The sequence below is a fragment of the Ranitomeya variabilis genome, chromosome 5, assembly GCF_051348905.1.
Source record: "Ranitomeya variabilis isolate aRanVar5 chromosome 5, aRanVar5.hap1, whole genome shotgun sequence".
NCBI lineage: Eukaryota > Metazoa > Chordata > Amphibia > Anura > Dendrobatidae > Ranitomeya > Ranitomeya variabilis.
The window spans coordinates 206,693,879-206,720,737 of NC_135236.1; the positions used below are offsets into that span (position 1 = coordinate 206,693,879).

Sequence of the window (26,859 nt, forward strand, 5' to 3'; positions counted from 1 at the left end):
TGCTGGATTTTATCTGTGCAGGGAGACCAAATATGCCTACCATATGTAATTCATACTAGCTATGCTTTATAACTCAATAATGCAGAGTTCTAGAAGTGGCTGTATGAAATGGGCTTGTGGGGAAAGGAATGCTGATTCCGATTATGTGCTCGGCTAAGCTCAGAGATATTGCATTCTTTTATTATAGGTCATTTTCTAGTTTCAATATCTCAGAGCCTTGTGCTGGCCTGAGATCTGAAGTGCCACGATGTCTGCTTGAGTCAAACAAAGGACTCCAGTTGGCTGGTCCTGCAGAAGAATTCACACCCCTATGATAATTGCGGAACTTGGTGCTGGGAAACATAGGGTCTATGGTCTTTTGCCTTCCCCTGGAGAGAGCTTCAAAGGCCTATTTGCTTGGGCTAATTAAAGAAAAACATTGATCTGCTCTGTCCAAGGAAGTGCCTGGATAAAGAGGTCCCATTGTATAATGTGTACTTGACTTGCCTTTTGGCCTGGGGGAATGCCAAGGGTGGGGGCTGAGTTTGGTGAAAGTGTTTTTGGGCCACGCATCTGACAGGGAATTCTATCAGATATCAAAATGATATCATTTTCCCATATCTCACCGACAGTAATAGGAACAATGGTGAAAATGCAGAACCATCACTCCTTCCAATGGAGGACTCCTATAGGTGATAAATTGTAATTGTGGGAAAAACCCTTTAAAAGAAATCTATAATGAAATTTTTTCTATTGATATCAGTGGTATAAATCATGTAAAGGTCTGACTACAACAGTAACAATGATGCCTGATTTATAGTAATCCGATGTGCCAGCACTGTATATTCAAGCTTTAAAGCCACATGCAAAGTAGCCTGAAAGTTCACTGGAGGCAAAGTTGTAGTATAATGTGCAAAATAATCTATGTGTGGAATGCTTTTAGGGATTGTGTCTTCAGTGTAAAGCACTTGAGTAGACAACAGACCTATATGGAAATTTAGGGTAGGTTCACGTGGGGCTGATACACTGTGGATAAATCTGCTGTAGGAAAATCCATCATCACATTGAATTAGATTATATCAAATCTTATTAACTTGCTATATAATCTGCATGCAGTGACCTGGATATTAACCTGCAGTTAATTTTTGTTGCAAATTTTCTTACCAGATTACACACTTGAATGGATTTTGCCCCCAATTTGTCATGGATTTTTTCCCACATAATCTACATTTCGTGTGGATGTATCCTTAAAGCATTTAAATTATCTTGTTCAGAAATAGTAAAAGTATTGAAAAGGGTTAAAGTAGTGCACTGTCTGCTTATGTAACCAGCCAGCAGATGAATCTAACCCTATAGCAAAGGCAAAAAAAACATAAGTGAATCTGGATGCTGACCAACCTCACTTTTTCATAATGTATCAGATGGGAAAAATTTGGCTTCTCTTGCATCATAATAAAAACCACATGTTCCTCATACTGCGGAAAAGACAAACAAGCAGAATGACCATTGTACAGCACAGTACAAATAAATGTAGGATCTTTAATAACATGGACCTCCCTTGCTGAAAATATACCAACCCTGCTTTTGGGCCTCATTCAGACATCCGTCATATTTGTCGTGTGTAAAAACACGGATTGTTGCTCATCAGTGTTTTGGATCAGAGTTTCATCAGTGTTGGGTCAGTATTACTATTTACCATCAGTGTTTCACCAGTGATTTTTTAATGGGAAAAAACCCTGCAGAGCTTCTATATACATTGCAATGTAAGACACAGGGAGCACATGGATTGCAGAAAGATTTTATCCGTGTGCAGTCCGTGATTTTCACAGACCCATGGACTTGTGTGGGTAATTTTGATCTATGACTCAGAACAAAAATAGTAAGACAAGTGGAGGGGGTTTGGAGAGGATGGGGAGGCTTGCATAGAAGGAAGGGATGGAAAATGGAGGTGGACAACCTAAGACCATCCTCTATGCCGTCTCACAGAATCTATTTCTATTAAATGTATAAAAATGCTTAGAATAAAAATCTCGTTTATGAACTGATGAATAATTAAGATCAAGAAAAATCCGTGCAGAAGCTGAGTTTAAGCAGCCTTGTGTCTAGGGATGACTATAAGAAAAATCTATAAAGTGTATTTAGAGTGTAGCTGAACCCATAATCACCGCCTTCCTGGATGGGCCGCGTTACCGCCATCTGCGGTAGATTAGTGACATGCCCGTCATTCCATTCACCACAATGGAGATGTCTATGGGATCAACAAACGCAGAGTAACGTACAGAAAGGCAACACTTCTACCGCTCACTCTATAAATGAGTGATGGACAGTAATACTCTGGGAAGCAATGGGAATAAAATAAAAACTGGTCTCTTTTGACCTGGTGACAGGACCTATTTAAACTGTAAGAGACATCATGTTACCCATCATCACATGTAAATGATCACAAGTGGTCGGAACTACTAACACTGGTTCCATTACCTTTCTTTTCCCCAGTAAAGGGCACATAGTCCTCCCGGTCTTGATGCTCCATAGCTTCTTTCTGCAGATAAGACAGAAGATGTTCTCTGTCAAATGTCCCAGACGCTTCCTTTGTTGTCTGATCCTTCTGTCGGAACCCAGCAGGTAATAGGGCATTCTGAAAATCAATAAAAGGTTTTAGACTGTTTATGCTCCTCAAAGCTAGTTACAATTTGTTAGTGTGCTTTGTGCATATTAGGCTTAGTCTAGGTGCATTAAAGAGATATTATGATTGCAGAAATTAGATGTTAGTCATTGATGACAGGTTCTATAATAATGCACTTTGCACAGCCATTTTTCTCATGGTTTTCAAGATCTCTTTTTTGCAGTCATTCAAAAGCACTTTCATGATTTACTTCCAGTGGATAATAATCTGCCCTTGTGCGTGTAGCGAAATATGTATAGGTATATATGTATGTAGTGAAATATGTATAGGTTTATATGTGTGACCAGCAGTAGTTTAACATCTGCCCTGAAACTGCTGGTCTCACAAAGATCACAACATATGTTATCCAGAGGAAGCAGTCTACTGTCTCCAATCTCGACAGGGGGTCTGCTGGGAACCAGGATGAAGGGGAAACATTTCACACCTTCTAGCTCTTTTGAAGAGAGATGTCAATTACAGCCTGACACTATCTGTGGGAAACTTTACACCAAGAATTTCAGAGAAAATAATATATTCATTGGTGGAGTGGCCATGGGCCAATGAAAAAACAAGCAATTATAATATTAACCTGAGAGGCTGGTCTAGAAATCTGACCTCCTTGGTGACTCAATAAATCAGGTCTGTATACATAGAATCGTGTTCACAGATTGAGGGGCAGCCTAGCTGATGTGTTCCAGTCCATATTCACCCCCCCTCAGGGAGCAGAAAGCAGACTACAAAGTTAACTATTTCTGTAGGTTTTCTCCTGTTTATTTTATAAGTGTTTTGCATATTTGTATGTCTTTTTATTACCATATTTTTATATATTTTTTCTTTATTGTAAGCACTGTACCTTTTGTATTAAAGCATAAAACTTTAACAAGTTGAACCTTGTATGTTCTAAAGAATCCATAGCCTTAAAGTAAAGGCTGTTCCTTATGATTAGCAGACCGTAGTAGTAATATTTCCGGGACTCATCGCCTGTGTGTTCGGTGAGTGGTGGCAGCGTGTATCAGTGGGTGTGTGGCCTGAGTCGGTGTGTGATTTAGGCTCCCATTACAGCATAGGACAGAGGTTGAATGCTGGACTGAGAGAGGGTAGATTAACCCTTGCAGGCGCAACCCCAAGTCGTGTGCTGAGAGCGGTTATGTGACAAATTGGTGGCAGCACTGTGGGATCCGTGACAGTGCGTTACCTCTGTTTCATATCCACAAGGAAAAATGTTCCTAATTCAATTCATTAGATCCCTTATGTGGCTGCTGAATACTATTACGTGGGCACTATATGGCATATTATTCAAGCAAATAAATTCCAGGACAACAACACTCTGTTCTAGGTTGGTCTTGAGTAAAAAAGTTGGGGGTGCTGAGAGACCAAGAACAGTGACTTGCACCAGAAGAACCTCTGGGAATGTATATGTCTCTGAATATTGATGATCCCGGTGTATACATACGCATTCTGTTGTTTCCTGCTCCAAATGTATTCTAATGCAAGGTGTTCTGCGACAATCACCTTTAACATCAAGATGTTGGGCTATTGGGCTGTTTATGTAATAGAGCTTTTTCTTATAAAATACTATAACTGCTAAAAGCCATGCAACTTGTGGTAGGTTGGCTTCCTCGGCTGCTCACAAAGGTAGACACAGGAAAGTTTCTCGTTAGAGTCTTCTACTGGTTTATTAAAAAAGGTACTTTTTAACATGGCCTTTCTGACATAAAGGAAAAACAATACAATAACATATAGCACAGTTCTGGAGCTCTCGTCTCCAGGCATACCGAACGCTAAATGATTCAGAAGGCTGACCATTTACCTTCTAGACCCCACCCTACGGTGGAGATATGGTGAACATTTTTTCCCAATACTCTTCAGCTGTTTACAAAAAAAAAAGAGCCCTTAACATGGCCGATTAACCCCTCTCATCACTTAGCGTGCTGGAGCATTTTCCACAGGTTTATATTACTGAAGCGAACATCCTCAGTGATGCATATCTCCCCTCCAGTACTTTACCAGTCACCTTGTCACACAGTATATAGTAATGTAACCTCCAAACTCAATGCCACTTTTTTAGTAGTGTAACTTCCAACCTCAATGCTACTATATAGTAGTGTAACCGCCAAGCTCCATACATCTGTATAGTAGTGTTATAATAAGCTCAATGCCACTGTTTAGTAATGTAACCTCTAAGCTCAATGCCACAGTATAGTGGTGTAACTTCCAAGCTCAATGTCACTCAATAATAGGCTAACCTCCAAGCTCAATGCCATTGTATAGTAGTGTAACCTTCAAGCTCAATGCCACTGTATAGTAGTGTAACTTCCAAACTCCATGCCACAGTATAGCAGTGCAACTTCCAAGCTCATATTGTATAAAATTGTATAGAAGTATAACCTCTAACCTCAATGCCATTGCATAGTAATGTAACCTCCAAGCACAATGTCACTCTATAATAGTGTAGCCTCCAAGTAAAATGCCGCTGTCAAGTAGTGTAGCCTCCAAGCTCAATGTCACTCTATAGTAGAGTAGCCTCCAAGCTCAATGTCACTGTACAGTAATGTAACCTCCAAGCTCAATGCCATGGTATAGTAGTGTAACCTCCAAGCTGAATGCCACAGTATAGTACTGCACCCTCTAAGCTCAATGTCCCTCTATAGTAGTGTAGCCTCCAAGTTCAATGCCACTGTATAGTAGTGTAACCTACAAGCACAATGCCATTGTATAGCAGCGCAACCTCCAAGCTCAATGTCACTCTATATGAGTAGCCTCTAAGTTGAATATCACTTTATAGTAGTGTAACCTTCAAGCTCAATGCCACTGTATAGTGGTCTAGCCTCCAAGCTCAATGCCACTGTACAGTAGTGTAACCTTCAAGCTCAATGCCACTGTATAGTGGTCTAGCCTCCAAGCTCAATGCCACTGTACAGTAGTGTAACCTCCAAGCTCAATGCCACTGTATAGTGGTCTAACCTCCAAGCTCAATGCCACTGCATAGTAGTGCAACCTCCAAGCTCAATGCATCTGTATAGTAGTGCAGCCTCCATGCTCAATGCCTCCGTTTAGTAATTTAATCTCCAAACTCAATGTCACGCTATAGTAGTGCAACCTCCAAGCTCAATGCCACTGTACAGTAGTGCAACCTCCAAGCTCAATGTCACTGTTTAGTAGTGTAACTGTTAAAATTTGTGCCAATTGTGTCAAGTGAACTCTATAATAATAATAATAATAATAATAATAATAATAATATTATTTATTTATATAGCACCATTGATTTCATGGTTGCAGTCGTCAAGGTGGGAGATAAGGGCATACACAAGCATTTTAGTAGATTGACGGTTGAGGAAAGGAAGGATTCTGGAGATATTTTTGAGCTGGAGGCGACAGGAGGTGGACAGAGCTTGGATGTGTGGTTTGAAGGACAGGGCAGAGTAGAAGGTTACTCCGAGGCAGCGGACTACCGGTACGGGGGAAAGCATGATGTCATTGATTGTGATAGATAGGTCAGGTAAGGAAGATCTATGGGATGGAGGAAAGAGGAGTTCAGATTTGTCCACATTGAGTTTGAGGAAGCGAGAGGAGAAGAAGGAAAATAAGGCTGATAGACACTCTGGGATTCTGGACAGCAGAGATGTGACATCTGGGCCAGAGAGGTAGATCTGAGTGTCATCAGTATAGAGGTGGTACTGGAATCCATGGGACTTTGAGTTGTCCCAAGCCAAGTGTATAGATTGAGAAGAGTAGGGGTCCTAGAACAGAGCCTTGGGGGACTCCAACAGAGAGAGGGTGGGATGAGGAGGTAGTGTGGGAGTGGGAGACGCTGAATGTGCGGTTGGAAAGGTACGAGGAGATCCAGGATAGGGCGAGGTCTTTGATGCCAAAGGAGGAGAGGATCTGTAGTAGGAGGCAGTGGTCAACTGTTTCGAAAGCAGAGGACAGGTCTAGAAGGAGGAGTACAGAGTATTGTCTATTAGCTTTGGCGGTAAGTAGGTCGTTAGTGATTTTGGTCAGGGCTGTCTCAGTTGAGTGATGGGGCGGAAACCAGATTGTAGATTGTCAAAGAGCAATTTAGATGAGAGGTGGGAGGAAAGTTCAGCATGGACGTGCTGCTCCAGGAGTTTGGAAGCGAATGGGAGCAGCGATATTGGGCTATAGCTGGACATAGCAGTTGGATCGAGGGTTGGCTTTTTAAGGATAGGCGTGATTGTGGCATGTTTGAAAGCAGAAGGGAAGGTGCCAGAAGTTAGTGATAGGTTGAAGAGGTGGGTTAGGGATGGGATAAGTGTGGTGGTGAGGTTGGGGAGGAGGTGGGATGGGATGGGGTCGAGCGCACAGGTGGCGAGGTGCGATTTGGAGAGGAGAGAATTAAACCCCCCTTCAGTGATGTTGAAAAGGGAGGTTATGGGGTTTGGGCATTGGTCTGGTATACAAAGGGGTTGTGGTGGTTGAACAATGAAGACTTGCCTTGTCTGGTCGATCTTATTTTTAAAGTGTGTGGCAAAGTCCTCAGCAGAGATGAGGGAGGTTGGAGGGGGCAGTGGGGGGGCGGAGGAGGGAGTTAAAGGTTTTGAATAACTGTTTGGGGTTGTAGGATAGAGAAGATACGAGGGTTGTGAAGTAGGCCTGTTTAGCAGAGGTGAGAGCAGATTTAAAAGCGAGTGTTGCTTGTCTGAATACAGTGAAATCATCTTGCGAATGTGTTTTCTTCCAACACCGCTCCGCAACCCTGGACACTTGCCGGAGCTTTTTAGTGGTGTTATTGTGCCAAGGTTGTCTATTGATACGTCGCACTCTGCCATGGACGAGAAGGGCAACCGTGTCAATAGCTGATGCGAGAGTGGCATTGTAGAAAGCAGTAGCAGTTTCTGTGTCGTGGAGTGAGGATATGGATGCCAGTGGTAGGATGGAGTCAGAGAGTGTGTGGGTGTCTAGGTGTGCAAGGTTTCTGCGGGGGTGCGCATGTTGCTGGACATGGGTGACCGGTGAGGAGGACAGGGATGAGAAGGTGAGCAGATGGTGGTCGGATAGAGGGAGAGGGGAGGTTGTGAAGTTAGATAGAGAGCAGAGACGGGTGAATACTAGGTCTAATGTATGTCCGTCTGTGTGGGTGGCTGCGGAGGACTACTGAGTAAGTCCAAAGGATGAGGTAAGGGACAGAAGTTTGGAGGCTGTTGACTGAAGGGTATCAATGGGCATGTTGAAGTCACCCATGATGATGGTGGGAATGTCAGCAGAGAGAAAGTGAAGAAGCCAGGTGGAGAATTGGTCAATAAAGGCAGTGGCCAGGCCTGGAGGTCGGTATATGATGGCCACTTGGAGGTTGGAGGGAGAGTAGATGCTTACAGAATGGACTTCAAAAGAGGGGAGGATAAGGGAGGGTACAGGTGGGATTGGGTTAAAGGTGCAGTTTGAAGAAAGGAGAAGACCCACTCCTCCACCATGTCTGTTGCCGGGGCAAGGGGTGTGGGTGAAGTGGAGGCCTCCGTAACACAGCGCAGCAGGGGAGGCGGTGTCAGAGGCGGTGTCGAGACCACAATATAGATGTGCAGACAAAAAAAAAAAAGACTGTGCCAATGCGTATACTGTTTTACCAAATTTTGAGAAAATTAATTTCAAGTCTCCGGCATGTCTGTGTCTGTCCTTGTGCCATCCTCAAGGTGGGAGCGGTCTTTGTGTTTCTTAATTTTAATCTCAGGGTTTTTTTGTGTATGTCAAAATAGGAAAAATAATCTTGATAATTAAAGGGTTATACTGGCACAGTCAGAGTTTGTATCGTTTTGGCAAACCTGGGACCAATGTTTTTAGTAGACAACATACACTGCTCAAAAAAATAAAGGGGACACTTAAACAACAGAATATAACTCCAAGTAAATCAAACTTCTGTGAAATCAAACTGTCCACTTAGGAAGCAACACTGATTGACAATCAATTTCACATGCTGTTGTGCAAATGGAATAGACAACAGATGGAAATTGTTGGCAATTATCAAGACAGTCAATAAAGGAGTGGTTCTGCAGGTGGGGACCACAGACCACATCTCAGTACCAATGCTTTCTGGCTTATGTTTTGGTCACTTTTGAATGTTGGTTGTGCTTTCACACTCGTGGTAGCATGAGACGGACTCTACAACCCACACAAGTGGCTCAAATAGTGCAGCTCATCCAGGAGGGCACATCACTGTGAGCTGTGGCAAGAAGGTTTGCTGTGTCTGTCAGGGTAGTGTCCAGAGGCTGGAGGTGCTACCAGGAGACAGGCCAGTACACCAGGAGACGTGGAGGGGAGCCGTAGGAGGGCAACAACCCGGCAGCAGGACCACTACCTCAGCCTTTGTGCAAGTTGGAACAGGAGGAGCACTGCCAGAGCCTTGCAAAATGATCTCCAGCAGGCCACAAATGTGCATATGTTTGCACAAATGGTTAGAAACAGACTCCATGAGGATGGCCTGAGTGCCTGACGTCCACAGATGGGGGTTGTGCTCACAGCCCAACACTGTGCAGGACACTTGGCATTTGCCACAGAACACCAGGATTGACAAATTCACCACTGGCGCCCTGTGCTCTTCACAGATGAAAGCAGGTTCACACTGAGCACATGTGACAGAGTCTGGAGATGCCGTGGAGAGCGATCTGCTGCCTGCAACTTCCTTCAGAATGACTGGTTTGGCAGTGGGTCAGTAATGGCGTGGGGCATTTCGTTGGAGGGCCGCACAGCCCTCCATGTGCTCGCCAGAGGTAGCCTGACTGCCATTAGGTACTGAGAGGAGATCCTCAGACCCCTTGTGAGACCATATGTTGGTGTGGTTGGCCCTGGGTTCCTCCTAATGCAGGACAATGCCAGACCTCATGTGGCTGGAGTGTGTCAGCAGTGCCTACAAGATGAAGGCATTGAAGCTATGGATTGGCCCACCCGTTCCCCAGACCTGAATCCGATTGTACACATCTGGGACATCATGCCTCGCACCATCCACCAATGTCACGTTGCACCACAGACTGTCCAGCAGTTGGCGGATGCCTTAGCTCAGGTCTGGGAGGAGGTCCCTCAGGAGACCATTCGCCGCCTCATCAGGAGCATGCCCAGGAGTTGTAGGGAGGTCATACACGCACGTGGAGGCCACACACGCTACTAAGCATCATTTCTTTGTCTGGAGGCATTTCCACTGAAGTTGGATCAGCCTGTAACTTCATTTTCCACTTTAATTTTGAGCATCATTCCAACTCCAGACCTCCGTGGGATATTAGTTGTGATTTATGTTGATAATTTTTAGGTTTTATTGCTCTCAACACATTCCACTATGTAATGAATACAGATTTACATCTGGAATATTTAATTCAATGATATCTAGGATGTGGGATTTTAGTGTTCCTTTTATTTTTTTGAGCAGTGTATATTGGTGAACATTTTCTGTAAAAGTGAGTGCTTGCCAAGCACTATACTCCAGTGGTAATGGGAAATGCCAATGTAGACCACCTCTTGGTTTCCAATACATTCCCTGAATACATCTCCTGCTTTATTCTTCAAGAAAAGAATGCTATGGTAATAAAAGGGTTACCCATTTAGATATTTGTTAGGCACCACTAAAGATTAACACGTGTTGATCTGGAATCAGACACACAGCTACATCACTTTCTATTTTTCGTCCCAATGCATTATGAGAAAACTGAGATTACTCATTTACCTGATGGAATGGAAATGTCTACACATTTTCCTTCCCTAAAACCAGCACATGTTTCATTTCAGGAGGAGTCATTTGTTCCCAGCTAAGGTGACTTTGCAGTCAATAAAGAGTTTTTCAGTGTTGTTCTTGGCTTCTGCGGGAAGAATGGCTGCCAGCATGCAGGAGAGTTGTAGACAGCATCCAAGAGAATGTAAAATGAAAGCCGTGCAATTAAGATCTCGCAAGTAACATGACTGGTATTAATTAGATCAAAGCAGCCATGCATCTTGAGTGTGTGATGGGACGGTTAGAATGACGTTGAAGTGGCTTGTCTATGTTTAGTACATGCCATTGGCAAAATGCATATATTTACATAAATTACAGGCTTCCTATTATTCTGTTATACTGATCTCCTGCCATACTAGTTATACAAAGTGACAGAAGTCACCAGCTGATCTGCTGTATATGGAAAATATTGGGTACATTGACAGGATAAAAATGCAATTAACTTTAAGACTGTTTTTTTCTCTTAAGAAACATCTGCAGACATCTTCACACAGGGTTCTTTTTAATCGATTTTTAAAATAGATCCACTTCAAAATCCATACTAGGCCTCCTTCACTCGTCTATTTAAACATGAACCTGAAAACACAGTACCGGTGTACCATCAGTGTGTCTGTTTTTACCATCAGTGTCATCAATGCTTACTGGAAACACGGACATGTGAAGGAGGCCTTAAAAAGTATTCAAATATGATTTAAACCCATTGGGAAGCAGATCAACTTTAAAATCCATGTAAAAAAAAAAGTAAAAAAAGCGCCATTATGTGATTATACTTAGGCCTCCTTCACACGTTCTGATATTTCCAGTACTGAAAAAAAAACAGTACCGATGCGATCCATGTCCATGTGTAACATATGTGTGGCATGCGTGTGCCGCATCAGTGACACGTATCGGCGCCTGGGAAAAAGCAGTTCAGTTAGCGCTGTTCCCAGACTCTGGGCACTGAATGCAGCTCTCATCATTGTCGCCTGGTTTCCCTGCGATAAGCGAAACCAGGCGACGCTGATGAGACTTTTAGTCAGCAGCGGAAGTCTGTGTATTGCGTTTACAAAATAAATTTTTAAATTGAAAAAATATCGTGGGGTCCCCCTTAATTTTCCTAACCAGCTGAGGGAAAGTCAACAGCAGGAGGCTGATGTTAACCCCTTTACCCCCGAGGGTGGTTTGCATGTTAATGGCCAGGTCAATTTTTACATTTCTGACCACTGTCCCTTTATGAGGTTATAACTCTGAAACGCTTCATTGAATCCCGGTGATTATGAGATTGTTTTTTTCCAAGACATATTGTACTTCATGTTAGCGGTAAAATTTATTTGATATGACTTGCTTTTATTTGTGAAAAAAATGGAAATTTGGCAAAAATTTTGCAATTTTTCAAATTTGAATTTTCATGCCCTTAAATCACAGGGATATGTCACACAAAATACTTAATACGGTAAGTAACATTTCCCACATGTGTACTTTACATCAGCACAATTTTGGAACCAAAATTTTTTTGGGGAGGAAGTTATAAGGGTAAAAAGTTAAACAGCGATTTCTCATTTTTACAACACCTTTTTTTTAGGGACCACCTCACATTTGAAGTCACTTTGAGGGGTCTATATGATAGAAAATACCCAAAAGTGACACCATTCTAAAAACTGCACCCCTCAAGGTGCTCAAAACCACATTTAGGAAGTTTATTAACCCTTCAGGTGTTTCACAGGAATTTTGGAAATGTTTAAAAAAAATTGAACATTTACCTTTTTATAACAAAAAATTTACTTCAGATCCCATTTTTTTATTGTACCAAGGGTAACAGGAAAAATTGGACCACAGAGGTTGTTGTTTAATTTGTCCTGAGTACGCTGATACCCCATATGTGGGAGTAAAAAACTGTTTGGGCGCATGGCAGAGCTCGGAAGGGAAGGAACACCGTTTTACTTTTTAAATGCAAAATTGGCTGGAATTAAGATCAGACACCATATAGTATTTGGAGAGCCCCTGATGTACCTAAACAGTGGAAACCCCCCACAAGTGACATCATTTTGGAAACTGGGCCCCCCAGGGAATTTATCTAGATGTTTGGTGAGCACTTTGAACCCCCAAGTGCTTCACAGAAGTTTATAACTTAGAGCCGTAAAAATAAAAAATCATTTTTTCCATGAAAATTATATTTTCGCCCCCAATTTTTTATTTTCCCAAGGGTAACAGGAGAAATTGGACCCCAAAAGTTGTTGTGCAATTTGTCCTGAATACACTGATACCCCATTTGTGAGGATAAACCACTGTTTGGGCACATGGCAGATCTCGGAAGGGAAGGAGCACCGTTTTACTTTTTCAATGCAAAATTGGCTGGAATTAAGATCAGACACCATGTTGCGTTTAGAGAGCCCCTGATGTGCCTAAACAGTGGAAACCCCCCACAAGTGACACCATTTTGGAAACTAGACTGCCCAAGGAACTTATCTAGATGTGTGGTGAGCGCTTTGAATCCCCAAGTGCTTCACAGAAGTTTATAAAGTAAAGCATTACAATTTAAATAAATCATATTTTTTCCACAAATGTCACATTGGCAGAGCCCTTGAGGTGCCAAAACAACAACAAAAAACCTATACGTGAACTCATTTCTCAAACTACACTTCCCAATGAATTTATCTAGGGGTGCAGTGATCATATTGACACCACATGAGCCTCACAGATTTTTATACCACTGAGCGGTGAAGAAAGAATAAATTACAATTCTACCACTAAAATGTTGTTTTAGCCCCAAGTTTTTAATTTTTCTAAGGGCTAGTAGTACATTTTTTTTTACAACAAACTGAGGTCCATTTTTTCCTGAGTGTGCCAATAACCTACATGTAATCGGGAAATATTTTTCAGGCACAGTGCAAAGCTCAGAAGGCAAGGAGCTCCAGACTTTACTGTTATGGTTCGCAGGTGCCATAACCCACTGGGAGAGCCCATGAGGTGCCAGAACAGCAGAACCCCCATAAGTGACCCCATTTTACGAACTACACCTCTCAATGAATTCATCTAGGGGTGCAGTGATCACATTGACACCATGGGTGTATCACAGAATTTTATACCATTGGGAAGTGAAGACAGAATAACTACATTTTTACCACCAAAATTTTTTTTAGCCAAAGATTTTACATTTTCACACAAAAAGTCGGTAAAAATGGCACCAAAATTTGTCCCACAATTTCTACTGAAAGTGCCAATACCTCATATGTGGCTGCACAGTACTACTTAGCCATATGGAGAGACTTGGAAGGAACGGAGCGCTATTTGCCTATTCAAGTGAATGGGTCTGTGCACATGTCAGTGTGTTTCCATGGACCATGTGTCCGTGGGCAAAACACGCTGACATGTCCATTTTTTAATGTCAACACGAGCCACAAAATGTCCAGCACACATGCATACACATAACACACATGGATGTCATCTGTGTGATATGCATCGGTGCCGGGGAAGAAGCGTTACAATAAGCGCTGTTCCCCGGCGCTGGGTGCTGAACACTGCTCTCAGAATTCTGCCCTGCTCTGGAGAAAGGGGAGAGTTATAGTTAAGTGATAAAAGAGACAGCAGGTGTTGATGGGACTATTACTCCCATCAGTCTACCCCTGCTGCTGCTCATACCGTGACAGCAGGGGCGGCTGATGGAGGTATTCATCAGCCGCCGCCTGCGCTATAAATGAAAAAAGTCGTGGGTTCCCCTGTATTTTCTATAACCAGCCAGGCAAAACACACAGCTGGGGGCTGCAAACCTTAACTGTCAGCTTCAGCAAGGCTGGTTAACAATAGAAGGGTCCCCACGCTGTTTTTTTTTAATTATTTAAATAAATAATTAAAAAAAATGGAGTGGGGTCCCCCCCCCCCATTTTTGACAACCAGCTAAAGCTAAAGCTCACAGCTGGGGGCTGGTATTCTCAGGCTGGTAAGGGGCATGGATATTGACCCCACCCTTCCTAAAAATAGCAGCCCACAGCTGCCCAGAAAAGTCACATCTATTAGACTAGCTGTTTCCAGCCAGCTAACACTTGGCACGCTCATTGCTATGTAATTAATGCTGCTGGTGATTAAACTAAAGTAAATAATGACAACACTCAATAGCGCTTACGCAGATGGTAAATTAACTTAAAATGAAGTTAATAACAATAATAATCGCCTCGTGTGGTAATGTGTGGGGATGGAGCCTCGTGTGGTAATGTGGGGGGACGGAGCCTCGTGTGGTAATGTGGGGGGACGGAGCCTCGTGTGGTAATGTGGGGGGACGGAGCCTCGTGTGGTAATGTGGGGGGGACGGAGCCTCGTGTGGTAATGTGGGGGGACGGAGCCTCGTGTGGTAATGTGTGGGGACGGAGCCTCGTGTGGTAATGTGTGGGGACGGAGCTTCGTGTGGTAATGTGTGGGGACGGAGACTCGTGTGGTAATGTGGGGGGACGGAGCCTCGTGTGGTAATGTGGGGGGACGGAGCTTAGTGTGGTAATGTGGGGGGACGGAGCCTCGTGTGGTAATGTGTGGAGACGGAGCCTCGTCTGGTAATGTGTGGAGATGGAGCCTCGTGTGGTAATGTGGGGGGCGGGATTATGTGTGGTAATGTGGTGGGGGGGCAGGATTATCTGTGGTAATGTGGTGGGGGGGCGGGATTATCTGTGGTAATGTGGTGGGGGGCGGGATTATGTGGTGATGTGGAGGGGAGGCGGGATTATGTGTGGTGATGTGGTGGAGGGGCGGGATTATGTGTGGTGATGTGGTGAGGGGTGGGATTATGTGTGGTGAAGTGGTGGAAGGCGGGATTATGTGTGGTGATGTGGTGGAGGGGTGGGATTATGTGGTGATGTGGTGGAGGGGCGGGATTATGTGGTGATGTGGTGGGGGGGCGGGATTATGTGTGGTGATGTGGTGGGGGGCGGGATTATGTGTGGTGATGTGGTGGGGGGGCGGGATTATGTGTGGTGATGTGGTGGGGGGCGGGATTATGTGTGGTAATGTGGGGGGGCGGAATTATGTGTGGTGATGTGGTGAGGGGGCGGGATTATGTGGTGATGTGGTGGGGGGGGCGGGATTATGTGTGGTGATGTGGTGGAGGGGCGGGATTATGTGGTGATGTGGTGGGGGGCAGGACTATGTGTGGTGATGTGGTGGAGGGGCGGGACTGTGTGGTGATGTGGTGGTGGGGCTGGATTATGTGTGGTGATGTGGGGGGTGGGATTATGTGTGGTGATGTGCTGGGGGGGCGGGATTATGTGTGGTGATGTGGTGGGGGGTGGGATTATGTGTGGTAATGTGCTGGGGGGCGGGATTGTGTGTGGTGATGTGCTGGGGGGGCGGGATAATGTGTGGTGATGTGCTGGGGGGGCAGGATTGTGTGTGGCGATGTGGTGGGGGCGGGATTGTGTGTGGTAATGGGGTGGGGGCAGGATAATGTGTGGTGATGTGGTGGAGGGCGGAGCTACTGTGGTGATGTGGTGGGGGACAGAGCTACTGTGCAGGGGGCGGGATTAGCGAGTAATCACGATGCCTCATATATATATAGATGTGCCAATTCTGGTGCTTTGCCCTATAGCGGTGGCAAGTGGGGTTCATATTTGTGGGGTTGATGCCATCTTTGTATTGTCAGGTGACCAAGCAAACGGCTTAGTAATGGAGAGGTGTCTACAAGGCACCTACTAATTACTAATCCTATAGTTATATTGTAAAGACACAGCCAGAATAAAGTCTTTTAATTGAAAAAATGACGCAGACTCCTTTAATATTCTCAATTAAACCATACTTACGACCTTGCCTAATTTCACCAAAGCCATCAATCTCCAGTAATAAAAATAAAATAAAAAACAATATACCATACCTGTCCATCATTCTGTCCCACGTCGTAATCCATTTCTGGGGGATAATTTTCAACCTGGACAGTGCCAAGATGCGACCATCCAGGCTGAGAACCACTGGTGAATGAGCTGCTGGGAACGCAGCGTCACTGACCGGGGTGACGTCATAGTTGCCTCCGGTAACTGGGCTCTGTTCCCAGCCGGCTGAGCTGCGGCGAGATCCCCACTAGCAACGTGAGCGCTCAGTGACCAGGGGCGATGTCATAGAGGTTACCTCTGGTCACTGGGCTCCGTTCCCAGCCGGGCTGAGCTGCGGTGAGATCCCCGCTTAGCACCGGGAACTTTAAAAGTGTTTGTTATACCACAAAACGGCCATCGTTTCCACACATCCCACTAATCCCAGAGTATGTAGTTTTATCGATGATTTAAAGTAAAGCTTTTTAATGGTTGGTGGATGGTTCTTTTCTGGATTATGTGGACTATTCGTACTTACATTTCCAAGTAGAGCACCTTCGAATCCCCTACCAGAGGGTGAGTCCTGCAATTTTTAAGTCCTTTATCTCTTGACAGTGCCAAACGTTCCTATTTTTCTCATCAGGAATTGTTAGCAAACATTAATGATGTCATGTCAAGTTAGAATAGGTGCCCCAGAGAGGAGCGATACCATGCAAACATCAGATGCAGAAATACGGCATCTACTTGCTCAATGCACATACCTCAGGATCCATCTCCTCCAGAACATTCTCCAACTGCTTTAATTCTTCCTCCGATAATTTATTCAGAATTTCATCCTCGTTTATATTCTTATACTTGTCAAAGTCTTTCCTGAATGGCAGAGACATGACTGAATGATCCGGAGTGGTTCTCCTGTAATAATAGAAGACAATCACAGACGATTTTAGCCAATGAATGAGGGTATAGACTGAATGTGGAGATGACTGTCCTGTAAGCCTCCTCCTCACACTTGTAATCTACTGGAGTCTAAGCAGAAAGAGCATCTGAAATGGGTGATGATTATTATTACTGCCAATCTTATTGGTATCTGTTTCTAAACTGCAGCAATCAAACAGCGGACATTACTGGAGATGGAGAACATTAGAACTGACATATTGGAATAGTATTAGAAGTTAATCAACCACTTGCCTTGGTAAAACAAGAGTGAAAGCAAGAATACTGTATGTGGAGCCAGTGGGGAGAAAACAAGCATAACTGTATTAATTTTAATTGTTTAATAAACCTAATACAGACGGGGGCAACTATGGAGAGTGCAGAGGTCACACTAAGGTCCAGGATGAGTGTTGATGCCAACCGATTCACCGTACCAGGTCCATAGGCCACCTCAGTTTAGTAATCTGTGGCTGCTGGACGGGAGCCCTGAGAACCGCCTCTTACATAACAGCATCAGTGGCTCTTCTTTTGATTAACCAGCCTGGTGCAACATCCCATGTGCATCACGCTATGACATCGAGCTAGGCCTGGCTAATCAAAGGAAGAGTCTTAGATGCTGGCAAGTAGGAGGCATTTTTCCTTACTCTCATCCAGAGACCACAGATTACTATCATGATGATGGATAGGGTACTGTGAATTTATTAGCACCAATTCTATCTAGGAACCATATGAGAAGACCAGTCTCATTGCAGACCTTGTATTGGGACCCAGAAGCTGTAAGTTACACCTCTTAACACTGTGCCACCATTGTCATTGGCTTATGTACTATATGCAACTGAAATTGTGCATTATACATATCTGACAGTTATAGTAATGTAGATGACCTCCCTAGAGTCCTTAAATAATGCAGCATATGTAACTACTCTTTATGACTGTCTACAGGGCGCAGTCAGACATGCAGCTGTCATGCTCGGGTGTTAGAACAGCGCTGGCTCTCCTGCATGAGTCCTCTTCCTCCTCCCAGCAGAGACGCCGGAATATTCACTTACCCACAGTGTCTGTTTCCTCCTAGGACCTGCGCACGGCACGCAGGTCTTCTGGGAGTGCGCTTAGGGCGTACGTAAAGGAGTAGTCATGCGCTTTTGAAAACATCCCCAGCCAATAGCTTGGAGACACCTGATATTTAAGATACCCTCCTCTATTGGGAGGTGCCTTAGCAACTTTAGTTATCATTGTGTATCCTGCTACATAGTTGTAAGGTCCTGTACCTGTGCTCCCTGAACCTGATCCTGTCCATCCTGTCTGCATCTGACCTTATCCGTTCTGTCTGAAACATGTTCCTGAGTCTGTCCATCCCTACCCAGTCCTGAGCCTGATCTGCCTTGTGCACACATCTACCGTCATCTTCACTTGTCCAGTCTGAACGTGGACCTGTGATCCTGTACCCGAGTCTGTTCTGTGTTCCTGTACCTATCCTGCTTGTGCCTTATCCAGCATCTGTCTACCAGCCGCATCCCTCCTGCTTTCCAGTTCCTGGCCAGTCCTGCTTCCTTGCCCTTTTGGGGTCAGCTGCCGAGGCTCCGGCAAACTGTCCTGGAGTAGCACCTGGAGTCCACCTGGGTTCAAGTCTAACCACACCATCAGGGGCTCTAGTGAAGAACCAGGTAGTAGCTTAGTTACGACCCTCCAGGATCTCCCTGGGCTGCTGCACAGTGGTTCCACAACAATGTGTGTAACATCGGGCTGGGAGAGCTGCCGTCCAGTCTGTGCACTGCATTCAAATATCAGTCCGATTTATACGTCCGATTTACAGTGAGGGAGATTAGGGAAATTTCCCAAACTTACAATAGAACAGACAAGTTTACTGCGCTTTCAATAATGTAACTGGTAGAAATGTCTGGACATTGAACTATCAAACTAGCATTGCAGAATTGATCTCTGATCAGCACCAGGAGAAAAAGGGACGTGCAAGTAACCACTATTAGACTGCTCACATGAGTATGAGTTCTTTTTATGGAGCACACGGTGACTTAGTTGCTATTGTATGTACTGCAAAAGTGATGGTTCACTAAATGTAATTAGGCAAGGTGGCAGGTAAACCCCCACTTAGGCTATATTTGTGTCATTACAATAGTCTATAATGGATTTTAGTTTTGGAAAGAGATTACAAAAGAATTGGATGAAAATGTAAGTGTTATTATTAGAGCAAAAGACAAAAAGTAATAAATTCCAAGAGAAAAGCAAACTATATTTAGTTCCATGCACTTAAAAGAACTGGAGATTAACTAAAGGATACTCCAAGACCATTAAGTCTATTAGAAGCCTTGAAATAAATAATTCATAAACATTTACTGCTCTTTGACTTGAAATGATAGAAGTAATATTGAAGGGGGCGGCTTTAACAAACTGGGAATAACACGTAAGATTTATGCATATACCAAGATTTGCACAAAGAGGGGGCATTATTTAATACTGGCGTAACATACGAGCGGTGTCCTAATGTGTCCCCATATGGTAATCGTCAAATTCAAATGTGGGGCAGGCTCAAAACAATTCCTGGTAATGTAAATGGGTCATATTCTGTTCAAGACTGTGCAAAAGTGGCCTAATATCATCAATGAACTCAATTCTCATAAACTATCCCTGCTAAGTTGGCACTTTAAAAAGGCAACTCCCATCTTCCGTCTTCAGGAGAGCACTTCCGAATTGCTGTTACGAGCCCCACCTCCATAAAAAAAAAATTAGTCCGATAAATAAAAATAATGATTACAAGAAGGAGGAAAAAGTTAAAATGTATTTTACATAGTTACATAGTTATTAAGGTTGAAGGAAGACTTTAAATCCATCTAGTTCAACCCATAGCCTAACCTAACATGCCCTAACATGTTGATCCAGAGGAAGGCAAAAAAAAACCATGTGGCAAAGAGTAAGCTCCACATTGGGGAAAAAAATTCCTTCCCGACTCCACATATGGCAATCAGACTAATTCCCTGGATCAACGCCCTATCAAGGAATCTAGTGTATATACCCTGTAACATTATATTTTTCCAGAAAGGTATCCAGTCCCCTCTTAAATTTAAGTAATGAATCACTCATTACAACATCATACGGGAGAGAGTTCCATAGTCTCACTGCTCTTACAGTAAAGAATCCACGTCTGTTATTATGCTTAATCCTTCTTTCCTCCAGACGTAGAGGATACCCCCTTGTCCCTGTCTCAGGTCTATGATTAAAAAGATCATCAGAAAGGTCTTTGTACTGTCCCCCCATATATTTATACATTAACATAAGATAACCCCTTAGCCTTCGTTTTTCCAAACTAAATAGCCCCAAGTGTAATAACCTATCTTGGTATTGCAGACCCCCCAGTCCTCTAATAACCTTGGTCGCTCTTCTCTGCACCCGTTCTAGTTCAGCTATGTCTTTCTTATACACCGGAGACCAGAACTGTGCACAGTATTCTAAGTGTGGTCAAACTAACAACTTGTATAGAGGTAAAATTATGTTCTCCTCATGAGCATCTATGCCTCTTTTAATGCATCCCATTATTTTATTTGCCCTTGTAGCAGCTGCCTGACACTGGCCACTGAATATGAGTTTGTCATCCACCCATACACCCAGGTCTTTTTTATTGACGGTTTTGCCCAGAGTTTTAGAATTAAGCACATAGTTATACATCTTATTACTTCTACCCAAGTGCATGACCTTACATTTATCCCCATTAAAGCTCATTTGCCATTTATCAGCCCAAGCTTCTAGTTTACATAAATCATCCTGTAATATAAAATTGTCCTCCTCTGTATTGATTACCCTGCAGAGTTTAGTGTCATCTGCAAATATTGAAATTCTACTCTGAATGCCCCCTACAAGGTCATTAATATGTTAAAAAGAAGAGGGCCCAATACTGACCCCTGTGGTACCCCACTGCTAACCGCGACCCAGTCCGAGTCTGCTCCATTAATAACAACCCTTTGTTTCCTATCCCCGAGCCAGCTCTTAACCCACTTACACATATTTTCCCCTATCCCCATTATTCTCATTTTATGTATCAACCTTTTGTGTGGCACCGTATCAAAAGCTTTTGAAAAGTCCATATACACTACATCCACTGGGTTCCCTTGGTCCAGTCCGGAACTTACCTCTTCATAGAAGCTGATCAAATTAGTCTGACATGAACGGTCCCTAGTAAACCCACGCTGACACTGGGTCATGAGGTTATTCCTCTTCAGATACTCCAGTATAGTATCCCTTAGAATGCCCTCCAGGATTTTACCCACAGTGGTGGTTAAGCTTACTGGCCTATAATTACTGAGTTTAGTTTTTGTCCCCTTTTTGAATATTGGCACATTTGCTATATGCCAGTCCTGTGGTACAGACCCTGTTATTATGGAGTCTTTAAAGATTAAAAATAATGGTCTATCAATGACTGTACTTAGTTCCTGCAGTACTCAGGGGTGTATCCCATCCGGGCCCAGAGATTTGTAAATTTTAGTGATTTTTAGACGCCGACGTACTTCCTGCTGGGTTAAGCAGGTGACACTTAATGGGGAGTTTTTGTTATCACTGATCATATTGTCTGCCATGGGATTTTCTTTTGTAAGTACTGATGAAAAAAAAGTCATTTAGCATGTTGGCTTTTTCCTCATCCTCATCCACCATTTCACCCAGACTATTTTTAAGGGGGCCAACACTATCATTTTTTAGTTTCTTACTATTTATGTAGTTAAAGAATATTTTGGGATTATTTTTACTCTCTTATTTTGGGATTATTTTTACTCTTTCTGGCAATGAGTCTCTCTCTCAATTTTTGCTGCCTTGATTTGCTTTTTACAGAATTTATTTAATTTTTTGTATTTATTTAATGCCTCATCACTACCTACTTCCTTTAATTCTCTAAATGCTTTCTTTTTGTCACTTATTGCGCCCCTTACAGCTCTATTTAGCCTTATTGGTTTCCTCCTATTTCTAGTATGTTTATTCCCATACGGTATATACTGTGCACATGTCCTATCCATGATGCTAATAAACATCTCCCATTTTCTTTGTGTATTTTTATGTCTCAGGATATTGTCCCAGTTAATTGCACCAAGATCATCTCTCATCCGTTGGAAATTTGCCCTCCTGAAGTTTAGTGTCCTTGTCACCCCTCTACTACACATCTTATTAAAGGATACATGAAAACTTATTATTTTGTGATCACTATTCCCCAAGTGACCCCCAACCCTTATATTTGCTATGCGGTCTGGCCTGTTGGTTAATATTAGGTCTAGCAGTGCCCCCCTTCTTGTTGGGTCCTGAACCAATTGTAAAAGGTAATTGTCTCTCATAGTTGTCAAAAACCGATTACCTTTGCTGGAACTGCAGGTTTCTGTTCCCCAATCTATTTCAGGGTAGTTGAAGTTCCCCATAATAATGACTTCTCCTTGAGTCGCAGCTTCATGTATTTGCTTTACGAGGATATTCTCCATTGCTTCCATTATTTTTGGAGATTTATAACAAACCCCTATCAGTAATTTATTATTTTTTCCCCCTCCCCTTACCTCCACCCACAGGGACTCTACATTTTCATTAAATTCACCTATATTATCACGCCAGATAGGTTTTAAGGACGATTTTACATACAGACACACTCCTCCCCCTCGCCTATCCATTCGGTCATTTCTGAACAGACTATAACCCTGCAAGTTAACAGCCCAGTCATGGCTCTCCTCCAGCCATGTTTCAGATATCCCCACCATGTCATAATTATGCTCCAACAACAATAATTCTAATTCCTCCATTTTGTTGGCGAGGCTTCTGGCATTAGTATACATGCACTTGATGTTCCTCTCTGTACCTCTATTCTTTCTTAAATTATTAACTGTTCTAACCCCACCCCCATCTTCCTTATTTGTTCCCAGGTCTCTATCTGCACTATCTTCCCCTCCCCCCCAATCCCTAGTTTAAACACTCCTCCAACCTTCTAACCATTTTCTCCCCCAGCACAGCTGCACCTTCCCCATTGAGATGCAGCCCGTCCCTAGCGTAGAGCCTGTAGCCAACTGAGAAGTTGGCCCAGTTCTGCAGGAACCCAAACCCCTCCTTCCTACACCAATTCTTGAGCCACTTATTAACCTCCCTAATCTCCTGTTGCCTCTCTGGCGTGGCACATGGTACAGGCAGTATTTCAGAAAATACCACGTTGGAGGTCCTTGCTTTCCGCTTGCAGCCTAATTCCCTGAAATCATCTTTAAGGACCTTCCATCTACCTCTAACTTTGTCATTTGTGCCAATGTGCACCATGACCGCTGGGTCCTCACCAGCCCCTCCCAGTAATCTGTCCACCCGATCAGCGATGTGTCGGACTCGAGCGCCAGGTAGGCAGCACACCGTTCGATGATCCCTGTCTTTGTGACAGATTGCCCTATCTGTTCCCCTAATAATTGAGTCCCCCACTACCAGCACCTGTCTGGCCTGCCCTGCTCTCCTATTTCCTTCCTTACTGGAGCAGTCACTCCTCCAGCTTTCAGAGGACATGCCTGGCTGCAGCAGTGCTACCCCTGTACTGGCACACCCCTCATCTGCCAACTTAGCAAACTTTTTTGGGTGGCCAGATCAGGACTAGCCTCCCTTGCACTCTTCCCTCTACCCGGCCTTATAACTGTCACCCAGCTTGCTGCTTCACTGTCCTGCAGCTCCATCCTACCATCCCCCCCTCATCTATCCCATTGAGCATCTGCTCAGTGAGCAGAAGACTCCTCTCCATATTGTCTATGGATCTCAGTGTTGCCAGCTGCACATTTAGATCAAGAATCTGGGCTTCCAAATGCACAACGTGCTCACATCTCGCACAGCAGTATGCACCCTCGACCGACTTATCAAGGACTGCATACATGTGGCAAGATGTGCACTGGATGGCATTAACAATAGTGGAGCACATTTCCTAATGGGGATTGCACCAGACAAAAGCGTTAAATAAAAATAAATACAAAGTATTAATAAAATACAGACATCAATTCCTCCCTTGGAAACTCCCTGAATCCAAAGTCACTGAATCACAAGTCACACTTACCGCCGTTCACACCGCTCAGGTCACACTCAGCTCGTTCACACTCGCTAAGCTGAAGATTTAAAGATTTTTTTTTTCTTTTTCCCCTCTGCAGCAATCCACCTTGCTGTTCAATGCACTTCCAAAAAAGGGGTCTTTTAGGGGTCTTTTGTGCACAGAAAAATAAAGTAAAACGTATGGAAAACAAAAATTAGTTTCCTTTATTTTCCCACAAATATAGCCTGATATTGGAATAAAAAACTACTTGAAACGACACACTTCTGTCAAACAACAGTGTCCCCATTGAACCCAGTGGCAGCGTCACACTACTTTCACGTGTCAATTTCCATCGGCTTCCAATGAGTGTGTCTGTAGGCAAATAACTTTTGGAATGCACTAAAAATTGCACAATTAAAAATGTTTGATAGCTAATGCATTGCAGGTTTCTGATCATTCAAATCCCTTTACACTTCATACTGATGGAGCCAATCTAACCAGTAAGGGCGTTCATATATATTGTGTGGTCAGGCTTAGTTCCCTACAGCACTTCTGTAAAAATTGGAAGAAAACTGATAGCACAATCAGCCAATAGTCAACCATGAAGATTTTGTTCCCTGCCGTACATAAGGATAAGACATTGCGCCTTTGTCTACATATTAATAAATGGTACATTATGATGCTCTGGATTCTCTGCCTATTAAAGGAAATCTTGTATCAAAAATTACCGCACACTCAGAACTGATATGATGCAAAAGTATTTTACAAGTTTATTGTGTTCACAAACCAGGTTGCCACAAAGAAAAAATGTGCAGATAGAAACCCAACGTTTCGACCCTCCCGGGTCTTATTCATTGGGTTACTTGGTGCACGATTAGACACATATACGAGTGGCAGGAGGATAAATCCCTTGGCATGTAAACTGTCGCTTAACAGGGAATAAGCTGGGGACATATAGATTCTCAATGAAACGTGGTTGTAAAATACAGAGGCCGTCCCGTTCGTGGTGGGCCTGTATAGTCCTAGACGACCTGTTAGGGCAGCACTCCCGTGTCCTGTAAAGCGTGGCATGCAAGGAAGGGGAATGTCCTGTATGAGCAGCGCTCCCGCGCCCTGCTGTTGCGGCATGCCGTAACAGGTCGTCGAGGACTATACAGGCCCACCACGAATGTGACGGCCTCTGTAACCCCATGAACAAGACCCGGGAGGGTCGAAATATTGGGGTTCCTCCCATGCCATCCATATAGGTATGTAGATCATAGGAAGCTGGATAAAATGATACTTTTACGTTTGGGATCCAATATTTTATTCCCTATTTTTCTTATACGCAAAGCTGTTAAGATCTATGGGTCGAATTCTGATCTGTATGAGAATCTGCCTCCAGAGATTATTATAAAAGAAAGGGGGAGTTACCAGTGTGAGACATGTAACAAACATTGGACAGTAGAACTGACTTTCTCTTACAATAAACACGTTAGCAGCTGCAGCTCTCACAGCTCTGCTGTACTGCAACCCAGTCTGCCTGTGAGATGGAAGGGGAGAAGAATCTGCAAATGTGTCCAGTATAATCATACACAGCTTTATTTAAAATAATCTCTGGAGGCAGATTCTTATACAGATTAGTTTCATAGACCTTAATAGCCCATTTACATATAAGAAAAACTTGGATTTCTCTGGAATAAGACATCATATCGCAGATATCAATGTATCATTTTATTCAGCTTCCTATGACCTACATGCCCATACAGGCGACTTAGGAGGACTGATCCTACTGACAGATTCCCTTTAATACATTTATTATTATGATTAAATAATATATGATAGCAAAAATACCAGATCTGTAATTTATAATATACTAAGACTCAATGCTACTAATTTAAGTTCACAATGAGGCTCTCCAAACAGCACCCTGTTGTGCGAATAGTGTGCAAATTGTCTACGCCCTTCTTCTTGTAGTGTATCCAAGGAGAATGTTCCCTTTGACAAGGCAGCTAACATCCTCTCCTTTCGTTGCCAATGGCACAATGTTTTGTGATACAGACATGCGCTTGAAAGAGCAGAAGTGGCACAGTAGGAGCTTGTCTGAAAATCTACAGCCAGACTTAGCAATTACATATAGGTACCGCATTGCAAGTATACTGTTCATGAATTTTCAATTAAATTACTATTAAAGGGGCCTAGGGATATGCCATCAATGACAGAGCAGTGGGGTCCAACTCAGAGGACCCATGCCAATTAACTGCATGAAGAGACTTTATTCCCATCGTTGTTTACCAGACATCGCTCCGTCTGTTCGCGGATCTGCCTGGTACACCAGCTCACGTCAGCTCAGTCTTATTGCAGTGATTGGGAGTGAGGTATATTAGGAGTGGGAGGCGCTGCTGACCTCACTCTGTAGCAATACCTCATCTCATGTATTCCACAACAGCGGATGCTGTTACATGGTTCTTGTATATATGTCTTTGTATTGGAGGCGCATTGTGCTTGCACCTGCATTTGTATTATTACCATAGTTAGCGCGTGCCAATTTGTAGACTTTTGGGATGGAAGGTCTCAGCACTGTAACTACCCACCTATCCAAGACTGTTTTTAAAATACCACTCCAGCGCATGTTTTTTTCAGCACTGGAGTGGTGCTAATATACTAAGGTCCCTGCACCTAGTCTTATACGTACCTGCCGTTATCTTCATCTTTTATCGTCTCTGGACCCGCTGCTCCATGACTGCAACTCCAGACTGACCGGAAGTCAGAAGTTAAGATCACAAGCTCTCAATGCAAGTCTATAAGA

At 43.5% G+C, this 26,859-nt stretch overlaps 1 protein-coding gene across 3 annotated transcripts in view; it reads right to left on the reverse strand.

The window, feature by feature from the left end:
* LOC143775519 (tropomodulin-2-like) overlaps positions 1 to 26,859 on the reverse strand; it is a 77,086-nt gene that overhangs the window by 24,530 nt on the left and 25,697 nt on the right. For all 3 annotated transcript variants that reach the window (XM_077263751.1, XM_077263752.1, XM_077263753.1), the window contains 2 exons: positions 16,876 to 17,026; positions 2,458 to 2,614 (listed from right to left, as the gene is read on the reverse strand). In XM_077263751.1, the coding sequence (XP_077119866.1) occupies positions 2,458 to 2,614; positions 16,876 to 17,001 (283 nt within the window). In that variant the 5' untranslated portion in view covers positions 17,002 to 17,026. The remainder of the gene's footprint in view (positions 1 to 2,457; positions 2,615 to 16,875; positions 17,027 to 26,859) is intronic.